Genomic DNA, 19,030 nt, shown 5'->3' with positions numbered 1-19,030 from the left:
TAGGTACAACAGCATGGATCGCGAGAAAGTTATTGAAGATACAGTGCATTTAAAATCATGGCCTGGAAAAGAAAGTGGCAGAGAGATTATTCGAGGTCCGTGTCAAGTGATAAGTAAAAGTTCGTTTCTCAGACTTGTAGAGATTTGGTTTAAGACTTAATAATAGAAAAGAATAAAAATAGAGAAATGTGTACACAAAAATAGTCACAATATCGAGAGGTTACTGAGACTCCGGATTTCACCTCTAATCACATTCAATTGGTTCATATAATGATTCATAACAATTCTATCTCTTTTGTTGACTCTTTTCTTTTCCAAAAGTAGATTTTATAAAGCGTTAGATGTAAATCACAAGCATGACGCATCAAAAATACTTAGACCCAGCATACATCATCAAACAAAATCATAACTAATCAAGAAAAATCATAAATCAATTAAAACAGGTGCAAAAGTCATAAAGAATCAATTATAGTTACCAAACGATTGTGAAATAGAGTTTCCTCCATCGTCCCAGCGTTGGGGTTTAGCTCATGTTGTCAAACATTCGCTCAAAATAATAATCCATGGCTCAATATGTGTTTTATTAAAGAAAATATAATAGACTGAAATTTGTAACGTTGTATTACTGTTACAGACGTCACTGTTACAATTTGGTATATGTTACAAAGAAAAGATGACTGATGTTTTATAAGATGTGATCTATTCTTCGTGTTCTTCTTCTTCTCCGACAGTCTTGCCTGCAGCTTCCCTGGATATTTTTCCGAGCCTCTGTGGTGCTCTAAATCTCTTTTCTCGGTCCCCAAACTACCGATACCCCCATGGAATTCCTCTTCACCTTTTATATATACTACAGGCCGATCATAACTCGATTAAATCTTTTTTCTTCACTCGAAAGTCACGGAAATTTCCTTTTTTATCTCTTCCTTCACGCGTGTTTTGATTTTGTCAAAACTCTTCTAAATCCGGTAATTAACCCTGGAAGAATCCAAACAAAATATCCTCTCCAAACTTGCACGTAATTTCCAACCAAACTATCTCGATAAACTTTCTTATTTCCATGTTTCACGTAACCTGTTTCATCGTGAACCGATTAAACCAATCTTTTTTCTTCGAAACCAAACCTATTATAGTACCTATATGATCTAAACATGCCCAAACATAACAGAATCCATGACGAAATCCGATAACAACTTCCCAAATTCGATCCAAGGGATGAGTAAATATCCTCACCCCTGTTTTGCTTCATATCAATATCTAGCCCAGTTCGGTCCATTTGATCACCTATACCAACATTGTTTGTACCAATCCAGTCCATCCTGATAAAAATTAACGATTGAATCTTCTTTAATTGTGTTTAAAAATCTAACCCTAATTCTTAACCTTCGCTGCTAACATTTCCCGCCAATTTTGAGGATTTGAAACCATGAAGAAGAAGGGTGTCCCCCTAATCCATTGTCGGGTGAGAATAGCAAATGGTGGTGAGTAGTAAAGAGGATAGCCCTTATCAATTGGATGCCCCTTAGTTATTGAGTACCCTTTATCCAAAATGGGGGTCCGTATAGTAATTTTCTCCCACGAGCGCAAATACCACTTTTCGAGCCAATTTTCCCGCAAAAGCTTATTTCTCCAAAAACACCTACAAAGACATAAAATAACCAAATAAGTACAGAATCGAGCACTAACAATATATACAATTGAGATCAAAATAGACACATAAATGCGTCTATCAAATACCCCCAAACTTATTATTTACTATTCCTCGAGCAAATCAAATCTATAAAATAAAATCCTAACTCATTGTCGCAGGCATCGTCGGTTTCATTTAGCGTATGCAACAAGCCTTTAAACCCCTAGGTGGCTCTAGTGGCGGAGTGTTGTCTCCGGAGGGCTTACCAGAGATAGACCCACAAAACCTTTACACTCTAGACTCTATCTATCTACAAAGAACCTTGGAAGGCACTAAAGAATCTCCTTGGTTGGCATACTTATTGACTACAGGAGGAAGTACCCTGATGCGAAATTCCAATTGCTGTACACGAGTTCGCACTCAAGCATACTAAAATTCATGTAAAGTGACAGAGATCTACTCAGATAGTCGCATCCAAACTCAGAATCAAACAAATCACATGGATAAATTAAGAAGATGGATATAGAAAAACATAGATGGTTTTGATGTTGACTAAGGTGAACGGTGTTTCTCATAACTGTCTGAAGGCCACTGCCATAATGAACCTATCCTAATGGACGGAGATACCGGTCTGATTAAGATCAACACACTGGCATATACAAGGATACCAGTGGTCTATAATCCTAACTTTAGGTCAACAGAACTGGCATATACAAGGGTTCCAGTGGTCGACTTTATTGAATTTATTCCAGTTGGTCTGATGGTCTGGTCTCAATTTCTTTTTTTCTTTTTCTTTTCTTTAATTGGTTATCTCAATCACTCTATTTCACCCTAGCAATGGTAACAACTTGAATCGTGAGCCCCACCTAATCACTTAGAGAAACATATTTTAAAAAGAAAGAAAGAAGAAAAAAATAGAAGTGAAAAGGACTCAATTAGATATGGCGAAACTACCATGTTATTTCTAACACCTGAGCTCTGTGCTTTTATGAATAGACTCTTTAGATGTTTCCATCTAATCAGATTGGTTCCTCAACTCCTACAACCAAGATGCTTCCATCCACTTAGACTGGTTAGTGCCATCCTTAATAAGCATAAATTTCTAGGCTCTGGAGTTTAATTATGAAACTAAAAAGTTTCTCCCATACCCCCAAACTTAAATCTAACATTGTCCTCAATGTTCCAAAGATGAAATTAAAATAATGAACAAGGAGAAACTGTTACCATTTGAAGCAAAAGAGATAAGGAAAGATATTACCGTGTCGCATGAATATTGGGCTACCTCCCAAGAAGTGCTAAGTTTAATGTCTTCAGCCAGACTAAGAAAGGATTAGTCACCTTATAAAATCATAAAGTAATAGCCGAAATATTTGTGGGTCATCAAAACCAAATAGAGCTATCACAAGTAAAAGGAATCTGCAACATGACAAAAAAATGAACAAATAAAGCACACCCTTGTCTAGTTTCCTGTTTAAGACAACTACATCTAGTTGTGGTTCAGGTTCAGGATCTATAACTGGGTCCAAATAAAATATTTTCATGGGTTGCATTTCCTCATAGGTTAGATCCAAATGTTCAGGTTCTAGAGTTTGGAAAAACTCAAATAAAAACTTAGAAGCACATAAGAATAACCTGAATAATTGAGGATCCTCTAATTCAATCAGATTTGACTTACACAGCTGACCACAATGAGAGTGGTGATCTTCTTTAAACAAGTATGTCGACCCTAATCTCCTAAAGTAATTAGGTTTAGTCTCAAAACTTAATATTCGACACATTTGAAAATCATACATTCTCACATATGGAAGAAAAATATTTGGTGGGAAAACAAAGTCAATCTGGGTATCATAGCATGGGTAAACCACATCAACCAGAGGATGGGTTTCTAATAACTGAAATTTCTTGTGGATATCACTAGGTTCAGGAAAACGTGTATGAAGATAATCTTATAAAATGGTTGAGGCACATATGTCAAGTCCCAAGTGAGGGACCTTTCTAAGAGTTAAATCACATGGAGAATGATAATCACCCCTAAACTTAGAGTTTTCAGTGTCTCTAGAAAGACTAGTCACAACTTCCCTAATTTCAAGGTCATCTAATTCATGAAAATGGTCAATTGATTCTTCTAAGTCAGGTACATCCTCAATCATCTCGACGAGTTCATTTTATTTTTCTAAGTCTATTGTTTCTAAATCGCTAGACTCAAAATATACTCGTTCCTCTACACCATTATTAGCTTCGTAATCAAAAGGAAATACTACATCGTCTAAAACGGGGGTATCTCTAGTCAAATCCTCGTCCTTTTGAATAGGTGAATAATTATTAAAATTATTTGGATTTGAACTAGAAATAATATTATTATTAAGCTCAGTTGGAGTAGCAAATTCTGATCACTGTGCCTATTTATTTCAAATTCTTCATCAACACTATCCTCATCATAATCATTATAATAACATGAAAATGGTTGAACCTCATCTAAACAAAAAGTAGTGTTACCAATTATATCCTCGTCATCTTGATTATGCAAATAACTATCCTCATTTTCAAGGGTACTATTGGAAACACTATATTGGAAATTAAGACTATCTTGAGCAGTTCTTTCTTGGGCCTCTAACAACATTTTCTGAGTCGACTCACATGACTTCCTGATTTTATCTAGGAAAGAAGGTTCACACGTTGCATTGCTTTTATTCATAACTAAGTTATTCATCTCATCTGAACTATGTGTCGACTCAAGTAACTTTTATGTCGACTCAGCTAACTTACATGCGGACTCTAGTAGAGAAGAATCGTACAACCGGTGGGCGTATGGATAGTAATTGGGCTCACCATGGTATGGACCATAACCTTCAAAAGGCTGATGTTCCCAAACACTATTCACACTATGGTCAAAGTAGTAACGTCCATTTTGAAACTTAGTCGGATATTCGTTGTATTGGCTATTGTAATACCAGTTCGGCATTCTATTGCAGGGGTGTGAGTTGTCACACAAAATAAAACCCACTGACAGGGGATTCGTGGGTGGATAGAGTCTTACCTCCCGTACCAGACGGGCGATGAACCGTTGAAGTCGACTCAGGCCACCGACTTCAATGTCAGTGTACGAACCCGGGGGGACGAGACAGTATCGTAACTGTCGTCCTTTCCTGCAAACAGTTTATATTTAATTTTAACCCTTCCTTAGGGTTTAAAAATAAAAATGTCCAAAAAGGAAAAGAAAAATTACAAAAATAAAACCCTATTTACAGTTTCTAAAAATAAAACAAAATAACTATATACAAAATCTTCTTCTTCACTCCTTTTAGGTTCCTCTTTTCTTTCCTTCTCTTGAGATGCTTTCCTTTTATAGCACTTTTTCTTTCCTTGTAGCTTCGCTCCAAATCTGAAAAGAATCGAAAAATACCAAAACGCGTAAAAAAGAACAAAAATAATAAAAAGAAAAAAGAAACCTAAAACAAATCTAAATACAAGTCCGCGTCGGCGGCGCCAAAAATGGATGGGTTTTTCAAGTGATAAGTAAAAGTTCGTTTCTCAGACTTGTAGAGATTTGGTTTAAGACTTAAAAATAGATAAATGTGTACACAAAAATAGTCACAATATCGAGAGGTTACTGAGACTCCGGATTTCACCGCTAATCACATTCAATTGGTTCATATAATGATTCATAACAATTCTAGCTCTTTTGTTGACTCTTTTTTTTCCAAAAGTAGATTTTATAAAGCGTTAGATGTAAATCACAAGCATGACGCATCAAAAATACTTAGACCCAGCATACATCATCAAACAAAATCACAACTAATCAAGAAAAATCATAAATCAATTAAAACAGGTGCAAAAGTCATAAAGAATCAATTATAGTTACCAAACGATTGTGAAATAGGGTTTCCTCCATCGTCCCAACGTTGGGGTTTAGCTCATGTTGTCAAACATTCGCTCAAAATAATAATCCATGGCTCAATAGGTGTTTTATTAAAGAAAATTTAATAGACTGAAATTCGTAACGTTATATTACTATTACAGACGTCACTGTTACAATTTGGTGTCTGTTACAAAGAAAAGATGACTGTGTTTTATAAGATGTGATCTATTCTTCGTGTTCTTCTTCTTCTCCCGCAGTCTTGCCTGCAGCTTCCCTGGATAATTTTCGAGCCTCTGTGGTGCTGTAAATCTCTCTTCTCGGTCCCCAAACTACCGATACCCCCTATGGAATCTCTCTCCACCTTTTATATATACGACAGGCCGATCATAACTCGATTAAATCCTTTTTCTTCGCTCGAAAGTCACTGAAATTTCCTTTTTTATCTCTTCCTTCACGCATGTTTTGATTTTGTCAAAACTCTTCTAAATCCGGTAATTAACCCTGGAAGAATCCAAACAAAATATCCTCTCCAAACTTGCACGTAATTTCCAACCAAACTATCTCGATAAACTTTCTTATTTCCATGTTTCACGTAACATGTTTCATAGTGAACCGATTAAACCAGTCTTTTTTCTTCGAAATAAAACCTATTATAGTATCTATATGATCTAAACATGCCCAACATAACAGAATCCACGACGAAATCCGATAACAACTTCCAAAATTCAATCCAAGGGATGGGTAAATATCCTCATCCCTGTTTTGCTTCAAATCAATATCTAGCCCAGTTCGGTCCATTTGATCACCTATACCAACATTGTTTGGCCCAATCCAGTCCATCCTGATAAAAATCAGCGATTGAATCTTCTTTAATTTTGTTTAAAAATCCAACCCTAATTCTTAACCTTCGCTGCTCACATTTCCCGCCAATTTTGAGGATTTGAAACCGTGAAGAAGAAGGGTGTCCCCCTAATCCATTGTTGGGTGCGAATAGCAAATGGTGGTGAGTTGTAAAGAGGATAGCCCTTATCAATTGGATGCCCCTTAGTAATTGAGTACCCCTTATCCAAAATGGGGGTCCGTATAGTAATTTTCTCCCACGAGCGCAAATACCACTTCTCGAGCCAATTTTCCCGCAAAAGCTTATTTTTCCAAAAACACCTACAAAGACATAAAATAATCAAATAAGTACAGAATCGAGCACTAACGATATATACAATTGAGATCAAAATAGACACATAAATGTGTCTATCACCATGCAACGATGGGGTATACACTTCTCCTCTTACCATTGCATTTAACATATGGAGCTTGAATCCTTCGCTTGGGCTAGGTTAAAAATTCTAAGCCACATCTACTAACCTTTAAGTGAATCAGAATTCTTCAGATGCATTTTTCTCATTCTTTTGAACTGTGTATTTAGGACAATCCTAGAAGAAGCAATAACAAATATTGGCCGGGGACTGGGCAGATAGCCTAACAAATATAAGCATTGTAGAACTACTAGTTGACCAATCTCAAGCAATGGAAACCAATGATTTCCATTCAGCTGCAATGGACAGCTCTGCATTTCTTCATCAGATTCCCTTCAGCTGCGATTCTTTTGATGCTGCAATTGCTGCTCATATCTATCGTAATCGGGACAAGCAAGATCCTCTCTCTACTCAAGTGCCCCATGCTTCATCCATCTGGGATGCTGAAGAAACATGTGATGCTTTCTCATTCCAAAAGATTCCGAGAACACTCATCCCAGCTTCTTTTGGGACTTCCAGACAGACCACAGATACAAGTACATTGGTCAATAGAAGCACAGTTGAGGTTTTATTTCGTTTTCCACAATGCTATAAGTATCTTTCAATCCCTACGGAGGAAAGCATAGTTCACAAAGTGAATATTTTTTAAATTTTATATAGGAATTTCCTGAAGTTCACCAGACAGGAGATAACCCTCTATGCGAAGTAGACGTGACAAATAACAACCCTTGTGATGCACACAAAGTAGATGATTACCCCAAGTATCTTGGTGGACTTACAGATTTATATTGGGCAAGTATGAGCCTTTTCTTCTACCAGTATTTTGACCTCTTATCCGGTATATGTTTGATCTAATTTTCTGTTGCCTTTTGATTTACTTGTGCATCCAGACTCTCTGTGACCATTAGATTTGGATATACCTTCATCAAGATACCAGGACCAAGATTTGATTCTTGGGGATAGTGTTAGTCTCACTGGTTTGAACCGTTTGATATCTAGAAGTCTCGATGCATTTCAGAATTGCTCCTTTTTCGGTTTAGACAATAAAGATCAACCATCATCGACAACTGAAGCTCGAGGGACTGCAGCCCCATTTCTGGACTGTAAAATTGGTGGCGAGGTTTGAGAATTTGTATCTGTAAGTCTGGTGGAAACTTCCCTCCCTCCTCCAAATGACATGCTTTGGTTTGTTCTCGTTTCAACGGCTTGCGAAGATTAAGCATTGCTTTCTCACCTAGTGTCATGAGCTGATAATGATGGGACTGGCAGGTTGTTCAGGTTTAAGAAGCCAATGGCATCACAAAAATCGTGAATGCAGTGCGTTGCTTCCCTGAATGAAGAAAAAGAAAACCCTGACCTTCTCACTGTACAAAAACATATAGTGCACACAGATGACTAGTTTTAACTTGTTTTGTTTGTACCTCTTGTAAATTCAGAGTGATTTTAATTCCATTTCCTTTTCTTTTTTATCTTTCTATTTTTATTCTTTTCCCATTGTTCTTCCAATCTGATATTGTTCGTAAACAAAGGGAAATGACCCAAGCGGCAAGTTTTAAGTCGCAAAGCCGATTTTGGTTTACAAATTTGAGTAATAGTGAAAAAATTTAAGGATACTCTGGGAGATTTTGGATTGCACCGCAAAATCTTTTATCACGTTGTGTGTCTCAATCATAATTTCTGAGATAGGAATCAGATCACGTTTTTGCAATTTCTGAGTTACGAATCAGATTTTGATCATCCTGGATGCTAATAGGGGGTAAGAAAATTGTTAGGGGTGTACCATTCCAAAGGTAAAGCATGCATAAAATTTGATACACCCCCAAGTAGAATGTGCCTCCTATTAGTAATCTTGCTGCGTGTTGATTTTACCATTGATAAAAAATCAACGGTGTGAGATCCTAGATTATTAAGGAATGAAATATTTAGAAGCTTCCAACACTAACTGGTATAGAATTCAGATACTAACACCAATTGGAAATACTTAGAAAGGAAAGCTATTAGCCTATAAATAAAGGTAGCCGCTTAGCATACCTTCAAAAATATAAAAAAAGAAAGATGTTAGTAGTAGTACAAGGGTATAACAGTAGCTCGATTCTAGGAGCAGGACCATGGGTCCATTGTCGTCACCCGGATGGTTTCAGTTCAAGTAAAGAAAATCTTTTTCTAGCAGATGTCTATAGATGGATTTGGAGTAATTTTGACGTTAATAAATCAGATGTCAAGTGGTTAACAACAGAAGAGTTTCCGAAGATATGCCAAAAAGTTATTTATCTCGGTGAAAGCGTTCAAGTCGAGTGCTTGGTGAATCAAGAAGCAAAGACTCATGGTCAGAAAGCTGCATCTACAGATTGGGCTAGTCAGACAATCTCTTCATATAAGGTAAATTAAATTCGTTTTCACTTCATAAATTATTCTAGTAAATTTTGATTTTTCATATGCTTTTTATCCGCAGTACAATTATAACATTCTTCTTACATGCCTCTATTTGGACAGATTGTTAAGCGAAATTGTTGTGGGGAGAATTGATGTACGCAAAGACAAATCCAGACCTGGTTTTCGAGAATGTAGGTGGCCAAAGCCACTGGATCCTCGTACTTATGTAATCAACACAGATGGTTCCCTAAAAGGAAACCGAGCTGTAATTTCATGGATTTTTCGAACTGCACAAGGCCGTCCTTTCGCAGCTTGTTCAGCTCCGTGTCAAACGATGCCGATTTGCGTGATAGAAGCGTGGGCCATTCGAGATGCCTTTTTTCACGCTGTGGGTAATCTCAAATTCGTGGTGGCACAAGCAGATGCCACTATAGCCATAAGTATGATAAATACGATTGCCGCTTCGTTTTCAGATTTGACAGGTACATGTCGAGATGATGGAAGGAATTACTTAGAAGCTTCAAAAAAGCAGAACATCAGATGTAAAAGCCCAAGATATGACGACAAGCTAGAGGAGTATGTGAGATTAGTGATCATCAACCATTCAAAATGGACCGGAGAGTTAGACAGCAGCTCATCAGATTTTCTAATGAAGGCTTTAATTGATGTGATATATTACCTCGAGAATTTCCAGCAATGGGGTTGTAAGTACCTCATGAGAGAAGTAAATATGGCTGCCGATTTCCTAACGAAATTAGCTAAAAAATAAGTAATTGTTCTTAATAAAAGCCAAGAATACCCAAAACAACTTTCCAGGATTGTCCAAGAAGATTCGGACGACGATATGTGGTACCAGAGGATGAAGCACACCCCGATGGAGGACAATTTTAACGAGTCTAGCGGGTGGAGATTATTATCTTCCTTTTAATAAAATTCAAATTTCTCCCAACATTACGTCTACACGATACCTTCCTTCAGTTGATGTAAATTAGCTACACTACATTTTGACCTGTAATCTCTATTTTTATAAGCAAAACAATGTTCAAGCAGTTTCTTGTTTTGGATCGCTAAAAACTCCGCACAAGCAGTTAAATTTATCTTTAACAAAAAAAAAAAAAGAGAAAAAAGGTAGACAGTAATTGAAGGCTATCAGATCTTTGAAAAAATGGTGATGGAGACGGTCAGACAGCAGGAAATACAAAACCTTCCCATAACTCATTTAATATTATTCAATTTCAGGTACAATTATACAAGGCGCTATCTCATACAGTATATTACCGCGGGACAGTATAGAATATGTACAAAAATTGTGCTCGAGGAAAGCACAGTATTATGTCAACCAAAGAAGGCTCCTCATCTAATAATTCCTAGTGTCCTCTACTCACAAACAGAGAAGGCTGTAGAAGACCAGTGGAATGAACGCGTTATCGAGCTGGGCAGTGTATGCCTCTAATAACCCACTCACAGTCACAGCTATGAGGAGGGAGATCCAGTGCTGCATTATTAGAACATTCGACAACGATTAGGGAAAACAAATGATTCGGTCCAAGTCCTAAATTCTACACAAAAAAAAAAAGGAGGAAAAGGATCCGTGTGTTTCTAATGGTCCAGTAAGGCAAAAGAGTGATAGAACTTGGATACAGCGAAGTTCACAGTACGGCGTATTTTAATCATTTTCAGCCAGAAGTTTTAACAGAAATGCATGATTTTAAGGATCAAGGCACTAGTTTAACTGTTTATAATGATCAACATGTCTCTATTTTCAAAGTTGAACCAAGTCTTGAGATACAGACTTGTCTACTGAAGCATCAAAATAATGCGTTCCTCAAAACGACTGTAGCTGGAATAACGGAGATGCATGTTTGATAATATCACCGAAATAAATTTGAATTCAATGTTTTCTTACCTGAGAGATTATAAAACCAGTTGATGCTAGAAGTGGAAGGAGAACAGAGCAAGCTGCAAGAACAGATGTTATACCAGCTGCAGTACCTTCTATGGTTTTCTCTGACAAGAAAAAGAACAGAATATACTTATTAATCCATTGATAGGTACTGATGACTAAACTTCAAAGAACCACAAAGTTAACTCACTGCCTGTTTTGCTCCACCTGAGAACCCCATACTTGTACCCAACCATTGATGCCTGAAGACAAAACAAAAGCAAATCCAATAGGAAATAGATACAATTTTTTTTTTCTTTTGGAAGGGGAAATGTCCCATGTATCTCAAGCTCGGTCCTATTTCAATGCAAAGTAACGGTAACAGCGAAAGTAAGATTCACCATTGTATCTCCAATTCCTAAGCTCAAGATTCCAGCGAAAGGGGCAAGCGGGCGATCATTGAAATCAGTCAACAACCATTTAGGAAGTGCACATCCCAGCAAGAGTGAAAAATGGCTGCGTTAAGGAACTGACATCAGCATGACCCAAAAAGATTGGAAAACAAAATTAATGCAGAATTAGACCACTCGCCATCAGAAGACAAATCTGTTATACCTGACAATAAGGAGCTCAGAGTCGCGATGGTCTGTAAACGCATTCATGAACTGGTTGATATGTTTCCCCAAGGGCCATATTTTCCATACCTGCCACACAAGTTGTGGTTATGCAAGGGTTTACCATTACCAATGAAATACAACAAAAGTGAAGCAACAGTAAAATAGAAAAAGCAGCTTATCAAACATTGAATCTCTTGAGAATACTTACTCGAACAATTTCTAATATCAAGAAAACAGCCAGAGCAGCACCAAATGCTAGATCAAGGAAACTGGACTGGGAAATCCAAACAAATCTAACCAATGAGAAATACTGCTACACCCTTGGAGTTATGAACTAATGCAACAGCAATATATAAATAATTACAAAACAATCATCAATCTTTTCTTAAGTCACCTGGAATATAAGAGCTGGTGAAAACATAAGAACAGCCACAAGATGGTAGTATTTCCGAAGAAGAATCCTCTCAATTTTGCTACTTTTTGAAATATTATAAAAGCGCAAAACTGATGCACATATCACAGTGACCCAATATATACATAGTGCAAGCCTTTTCAGTGGCTCTTCAAACACAAAATTCAATATCCTGCGAAAAACCATGTACTTGCAAAATTAGTCATATTGACAAATAGCCTAGTCTGCCCCCACAAGTGCAGAGCTGTTTGATTTAAACATTCAGTGCTTAAACTGAGCCAACTTAATTTCCTAAATTACCAAATTGATGAAAAACACTGAAAAGACTTTTTTACCATAATAAAGGATGATGGTGAAACCCCTGAACAAACTGCATCCATGCTGGGGCAATCACAACTAACGTCACCATCAAAGAAGCATAAAAAAGAAGAGAACTCTCAATCACTTTGGAATCCGTCTCTTCAGCTGCATGAGTTTGAGGACTAATCCAACCTGATAGCTGGTGATAAACTCGTAGAAGAAAACCATATAACACAGGTAACACGAGAAGGCTGACCAGGAATCCCTGCAGGAAAGAACAATTAATGCCACAGTTACAGGAATTATACTCATCCAAATCCATTTCTTCGATAGAAATTTACCTGAATAATGGTAATAATCTCACTTCTTTTAAAACCATACTGTTCAGAAAGTAACTCCGGCGAAATGAGAAATGTGTTGAGCTGTGAAAATAAGGAAACTTCCGATTAGGAATGAATTATACAGAGAAGTGAGTATAAGTAAAATAAATATACTGACAAACTACAAACCTTGGCAAGAGTGTAAGCTGCCATGTCACCGAAATAGAGAACAAGGCCGGAGGTCACCAGAAGTGCTTCACCTATGAAGTCATACAGATTGTTAACTTAAGGTATACGAAACAAGAACCATCTCGGTTCAAAAATAGTGACCAGTATTTTTTCCAACTATAATTGTTTTTTTTATTTGTAGATCATCTTAATTCTGTCATTGCGAAGGACTTCAAATGATTAGATATTAGTATCAATATTTCTAAATGGGTCATCTTGTTTGTCACCCAACCAATCCCATTTTCCATTTAAGGATGAGATGCCTGCTCGATTCTATGTTTTTCAATCACCTAAACAAATTCTATCAATGTTCTAAGAAAAGGTGGTGTGTAACTGTGTATGTATGTGGATCAAAGAGCGGTGGAGATCTTCCGGAATTAAGGATGGCAGATATTATGTCCCGGCCCTCTAAATATGTCTCTGCATGGAACCAGCAATGATTAAGGATTCCTAAGATAAAATTTCATACGGTCTTTCATCAGTGATAGATTGTTATGTCGTCGTAGACGTACTTTCATTATTTACTCCGATTTTTTGGCATTTGAAAGAAGTATATATGTCTGTTTCTAACATACGGAAACTATGCAGTTAAAGTTTGACTCAGCTGTGTATACAGGTTCACAATCACCAATCCCACACCCATAACAGATATGGTACATATACCATTATGAGTACCATAAACGCTTTATTAACAGAAAACCAGAAATTCTTAACGGCTAACTAATTGTGAACTCCGAATAAAAAATCAGATTCCTAAGTCCAGGCTAACAGAATTTGGTTAATTTTGGACGGCTGATATTTTATCATGGCCCGACCATATTTAGCGTTAGATAGGTGAAATTAGGGACTCTTCTCCCTTCAACCGCACTTCCGTGCCCACCACCAACAGCACTACCATACCCATCACCAACTTTATACAGTATCGTAAGTTGAGATTTGTAAGTTGGAAAAGAGTAGAAAGATGTCGAGAATATTACTTTTTTTCAAGAATATATGCCACAGGAGAATCTAATTATTGTTTATAAATTTTTCAGAACAAGCACTTGAACTTGCAGAAAGAAAATAGAACAGTTGAAGAAAAAGTAAAGTACAGAAATAGCAAATAGCAAAATCACCACCAACATATGAATTAATGGATCAAAACTCAGTAACTTATTAACTAATTAACGTTACATATGCATTGTCGCGGGACAACACTGTCCATTTTCTTTTCGATTCCTGGATTTCATCTTCATGGAAAAAAATCAAGTCCCTTATATTTGATTTTCTCTCTTTTTATTTTATGGGGATTTCTTAGCCTAGGTTGCAACCTATTCATCGAAATCATTGAGTTTAAGATGGATCTTAAGTTTACCTGGACTAATAACTTCAAGTGGCGTTGAAAATCAAGCCACATAGTCCTACAGTAAGTAACGCAAACCGGACACTGAACTATTCCAACCGAACCGGCGTGAAGCAACTACAACAGACCCATTAGATAGACATAAGTGCCATGATCATCTTTTTCGTGTATACGTTATATTACTATGTTTTTTTTTTGTTTTTTTTTTTTTTTGAAGCATTTTACTTTGTTATTGTTAGGGCAATGGGAACTTTATTTGATTTACTGCTACTTACGGATATTTATTATATACTTTATGTGTGTCGCAACTCACGACCAATAAAACATCAAGGAGAGATTACATAACATCTATGCGGAGTCCTAAATTTTTTGCAACGTGAAAGCCGCAAGCATCCATCTCAAGTAAAAGATAGACAATTTTTCAGCACCTCATCTTAAGATATGAGGGTGTTAGTGCATGCATTCCTTATAGTTATACATATCTAGAACCAGTTTATTCCATGCTCTACAGTTCTACATATCAAGAATCAGTTTATGTCACAGCGTAACTAAATTTAACCTTAATCGGTTTATATCATAGGCTGGCTAAATTTAACATTAATCTAACCACGTAGGGGTATAGGCCTAGGCTTACCTTGAAAATGGAACAAATTAAGTTTTTTTAAATAACAATAATCTTAACCTAACTGCATCAGGACTTTAAGTCCCGGTTAACCACAACAAGGTTGAGCCTCGGCCGTAGGCCGGGGAGATACCTAGTGATCCACTAAAAAGAGTGTTCAATTGAAAAACTAGAAGCTAGTCACTGTACCCCTTTAATATGCAACCTCACAACAATGTGGCTACTGAACAAACCGACAAAAGCCAGTAAATACCTATGGAAGCGCATGATGGGAAAGTGTGAAGAAAATGTTGAATTAACCTCACAGCTGCTAATCCATGACAGAACACCCAAAATAATTTCATCGGTAAATGTGAACCTGCAAAGAAACAGGAACATAGTGTTGGCTAAGTCATATCCAATCTACCGAATTTCAGAAATCAAAGGCAATTTACTTCAAACACTTAGCCTGAACTGTCTATTTGAAGATATTGAACAATTAGACATTCGACATAGAACTACAGCAAGTTTCATTCTTCTCGATCAAATCTCACACATTAAGACATCGGTGTAATAAGCTGGTTAGTGTTAACAACCGGAAGCTTACCAAAATCAGATTGCCGTGCAAGAGAGAAACAGCAAACTGCCACATAAACAGCAGTGTACAATAAGCTAACCTCTTTGTCATGAAATCTCCTAAATTTCAAAAAACTTGTTGCATTTGAATGTCGAATTACACAACAAAGGAAAAGAAGCACCGCGAAACAGGTTGCAGATACAGCCCAATATTGAACAATCAAATAATCAAGCTCTGTCCACCAAACAAAACCATATCATCAGACATAATAACAAACAAATTGAAAAAGCAACATCAGGATTTGAATTCTACCTTGAGGTCCAATATCTTTCGATTCAACGGCTCTCGAGAGCTGTATCAACCGAGAAAGCATAACAGAAGGTAAAGTAACTGCTCCCAGCAGTATCCCAGAAGAAGCACCTGGCCTAAACAACAACAACAACAAAAACCCAATTAAGGCAAAGCCCTAAATTCTCATATCATTAAATGCAACTTAATTTGAGAAGGGTGTTTGAGAAATTGGGAATAATTAAACACAAACCTCGGTTTGAATTGATTCAAGGATGTTGAATTTTCAGCGGAGATCTCAATAAACAAACCAGCAAAAGCTAAGAAACATAGACCTAAACTTTCATAATAAAGAGATTTTGGTATACAGAAAAGAATACGAGTAAGGAATAGAACAACAACTGTTCTCTCTCCATTGAAGAGAGATACAGCAGAACTCAAAGGCGCCATTAGAGAGAAGAAGAAGATGAGGAATCCAGATGAGCGCCAGACCCAGACTTGGAAATCAAGAGGCGCGCCCAGACTTGTTGGGTCTTTGTTTTGAATAACGCGGGTTTGTTTAGTCACCTAATAATCATCATCACTGATTCAGAAAGAGCAACAGAAATGGGCGAACGGTGCAGATTGTTTTTACAGGTACTTTAACGGTGGTAGTTCTAGAGGAATGTGCTTTGAAAAGTGTGATGTAAGGAACATGTGAAATACTGTAGTTGTTGTCGAAAGCAGACAGGTAGTTGATCAGAAATTACGTTAGAAAGGGTGCACATAAGAATCCACGAAGAATGATGCTAACTGTGGAGTATGATATTGTGCCGTAAATTAATCAGCAACAAACCGCGAATTCTCACTTCGCTTTGTCCCGAAAGGGAATCGAACGGCCACTGCGTGGTTTGCATCGGGATTAGTATGGGGCAGTAGTGAGCCCTACCACTGTAAGAGACGGTGTAAATTGCCGGATTTTTTCCTCATCCATCAAGAGTTATTGTAAATAAATTTAGCAATCTGACGTGGATGGTGACGTGCTTACTCTTCATAAGTTTTATCTATTATTTGAGACGAATGGTGAATACCATGATTTGAAAATTCAGAAATGTGATGAATATAACTTTTTATTTGCTAATAACAAATTATTTTTGGATTTTTTGAATTTATTTTTCATTAGCAGTGGAAGGTCACGTTGTCGTCGGATAACTACAGTGTCCAAGAGGAAACTGAGAAACACTGAAGTTGATATTATTGTAAAGAATTGTTTTCAGTACAAACTAAGAAAGTACTATTACAAGTATTTAAAGAAAAATATTAGGTGTAATAATACAAGTCAAGTCAATATTGACCAGTTGACTTGACACAAACTATTCACACACTTATATCTTTAATACTCCTCCTGCAAGCTGATACTAAGAACACAGTATCAGATTGATACAAGATAAAACTAAGAAGAAATCTCTGTAAGTTGAACTGCAGAAGAAGTAACTGAAGTAGAAGAAGCAACTGAAGCAGATAAAGGAGTCCCAAGCAACTGAGATAAAAGCCTTGAAAAAGCTGGAAAACACAAGCCTTTAGTAAAGAGATCTGCCAGTTGATCTTCTGAAGAAATATGCTGCAACTTTAAGAATCCTTCCTCAACCAATTCCCTGACAGTGTGATATTGTATTTCTATGTGCTTGGTCCTGGCATGAAAAACAGGATTAGTTGCCAAAGCCAGAGCACTTGTGTTATCACATAACAACAACACAGAGTAAACAACAACATGTAAATCATTCAATAAGTAAGAAAACCACTGCAATTCAGCTGATGCAACAGAAAGACATTTATATTCAGCTTCTGCAGAGGATTTTGAGATTGTAGGTTTCTTTTTAGATGACCAAGACACTAAATTTGAACCCAGAAAAATAGCAAAGCCAGAAGTGGACCTTCTAGTATCTAGACACCCTGCCCAGTCAGAGTTTGTGTATGCCTTCAAGCTAGTTACATCACATTTATTCAAATTAATCCCCAGATCAACAGTCTCTTTCAAATATCTCAAGATTCTCTTAACAAGTTGCAAGTGTAAATCAGATGGAGAATGCATAAATTGTGAAACATAATTCACTGCAAAGCATATATCTGGCCTAGTGACTGTTAAATACTGCAGAGCACCTACCAATGTTCTGTAATGACAAGGATTGTCCAATTTAACTCCATCATGAATAGAAAGTTTACTAGCCTTAACAACTTGAGTATCACAAGATTTACAATCCAACAAATTTGCTTTCTCAAGAAGTTCTAAAGTGTATTTCGTTTGAGTTAACACTATAGAATCACTATGTCTCACATCTTCAATGCCAAGAAAATATGCTAAGTCCCCTAACTCTTTCACTGCAAATTCTTTCTTCAATGAGGTAATAATCTCAGAAATAAGCACAGAAGAACTACCAGTTAATAATATGTCATCAACATATAATAGGAGAACAAGAATATCACTACCAGTTGACTTGACAAACATTGAATCTGAAACACACTTCTTGAAACCACATTTAAGAAGAAATGAGCTAAATCTGTAGAACCATGCTCTTGGTGCCTGTTTAAGGCCATACAAACTCTTTTTGAGACGACATACATAATGAAAAAAATAATTCGGATGAAGAAAACCTTGTGGCTGTGACATATAAACCTCTTCATCTAAATATCCATGTAAAAAAGCGTTACTAACATCTAATTGTTTCACATGCCAATTATAAGTAATTGCTAAACAGAGAACTACTCTAACTGTTGGTGACTTAACCATTGGGCTAAATGTTACATGATGAGTCCTAAAAAGTGCATATTTCTATATATTTTTCTTGGCATTTAACTCATCTTTTGTGCGTTAATTCTACATTTTATCCCATATTCTGTATTTTCATTGTTTTCAAGAATAAATATTTTTCTTAATTAATTTTGCATTTTTAGGTAACAAATAAAGTTAGATGAATTGCGGAGCGGAAAAGAGCAGAAAAGTAGTGAAAAGCCGGGAGGAATCACGCAAGGAAGCCGCGAAGAATGTTGTGCACAAGACCAAAAGGCTAGAAGTGGGCTTGAAGAGGAAGAATTGTTCTTAAAGGAGATATGGGCTTGGCATACCCAAGGCCCAAAACCCTCACCCAAATCCATTTCCTATATCCATACCCGTTTCCTTTTCTAGCCGTCAGATTGGATCATCTCAGCATCCTATGGTCGCAGCATCACTAGTACATCAAAGTCTGAAGCTCCTGTCAAACACTACAGCACCTAACTCCATCTTGAGCCGTCAGTTTCGTTGTACTTCCGCATCCAACGGTCGCTCCTCGCTTCCTTCTGTCTCGCCGTTAGATCGATCCATCATCTTCGCAT

General features: G+C 36.9%; 2 protein-coding genes across 2 annotated transcripts; both read right to left on the bottom strand.

Moving 5' to 3' along the window:
* Positions 1 to 10,296: 10,296 nt before the first annotated feature.
* LOC113338896 (dolichol kinase EVAN-like) lies at positions 10,297 to 16,341 on the bottom strand. Its single transcript, XM_026584292.1, has 14 exons — positions 15,933 to 16,341; positions 15,704 to 15,816; positions 15,422 to 15,625; positions 15,089 to 15,193; positions 12,833 to 12,903; positions 12,665 to 12,745; positions 12,359 to 12,588; positions 12,006 to 12,195; positions 11,820 to 11,885; positions 11,610 to 11,698; positions 11,396 to 11,510; positions 11,206 to 11,257; positions 11,019 to 11,119; positions 10,297 to 10,607 (listed from the first exon to the last, which is right to left on the bottom strand). Exons 1-14 carry the CDS (start codon positions 16,127 to 16,129, stop codon positions 10,494 to 10,496), a joined length of 1,728 nt encoding a protein of 575 aa, XP_026440077.1. The 5' UTR covers positions 16,130 to 16,341; the 3' UTR covers positions 10,297 to 10,493.
* A 770-nt stretch (positions 16,342 to 17,111) lies between these two features.
* LOC113338626 (uncharacterized mitochondrial protein AtMg00810-like) lies at positions 17,112 to 18,446 on the bottom strand. Its single transcript, XM_026584004.1, has one exon. The coding sequence runs from the start codon at positions 18,444 to 18,446 to the stop codon at positions 17,112 to 17,114; it is 1,335 nt and encodes a 444-aa protein (XP_026439789.1).
* Between the last annotated feature and the right edge of the window lie 584 nt (positions 18,447 to 19,030).

The sequence above is a fragment of the Papaver somniferum genome, unplaced genomic scaffold, assembly GCF_003573695.1.
Source record: "Papaver somniferum cultivar HN1 unplaced genomic scaffold, ASM357369v1 unplaced-scaffold_19, whole genome shotgun sequence".
Lineage (NCBI taxonomy): Eukaryota > Viridiplantae > Streptophyta > Magnoliopsida > Ranunculales > Papaveraceae > Papaver > Papaver somniferum.
Note: the sequence above shows the minus strand (reverse complement) of the source record. Positions and strands in the feature narration are given on the sequence as shown.

Excerpts from the sequence above, each read along its gene's own strand:
- LOC113338626 (XM_026584004.1), bottom strand. The coding sequence starts at position 18,446 with ATGGTTAAGTCACCAACAGTTAGAGTAGTTCTCTGTTTAGCAATTACT.
- LOC113338896 (XM_026584292.1), bottom strand. The coding sequence starts at position 16,129 with ATGGCGCCTTTGAGTTCTGCTGTATCTCTCTTCAATGGAGAGAGAACA. Across the intron at positions 12,904-15,088 it reads CCCATCATGCGCTTCCATAG|GTGAAGCACTTCTGGTGACC; the intron begins GTATTTACTGGC and ends ATGACTTCATAG. Across the intron at positions 12,746-12,832 it reads CAGCTTACACTCTTGCCAAG|CTCAACACATTTCTCATTTC; the intron begins GTTTGTAGTTTG and ends TTATTTTCACAG.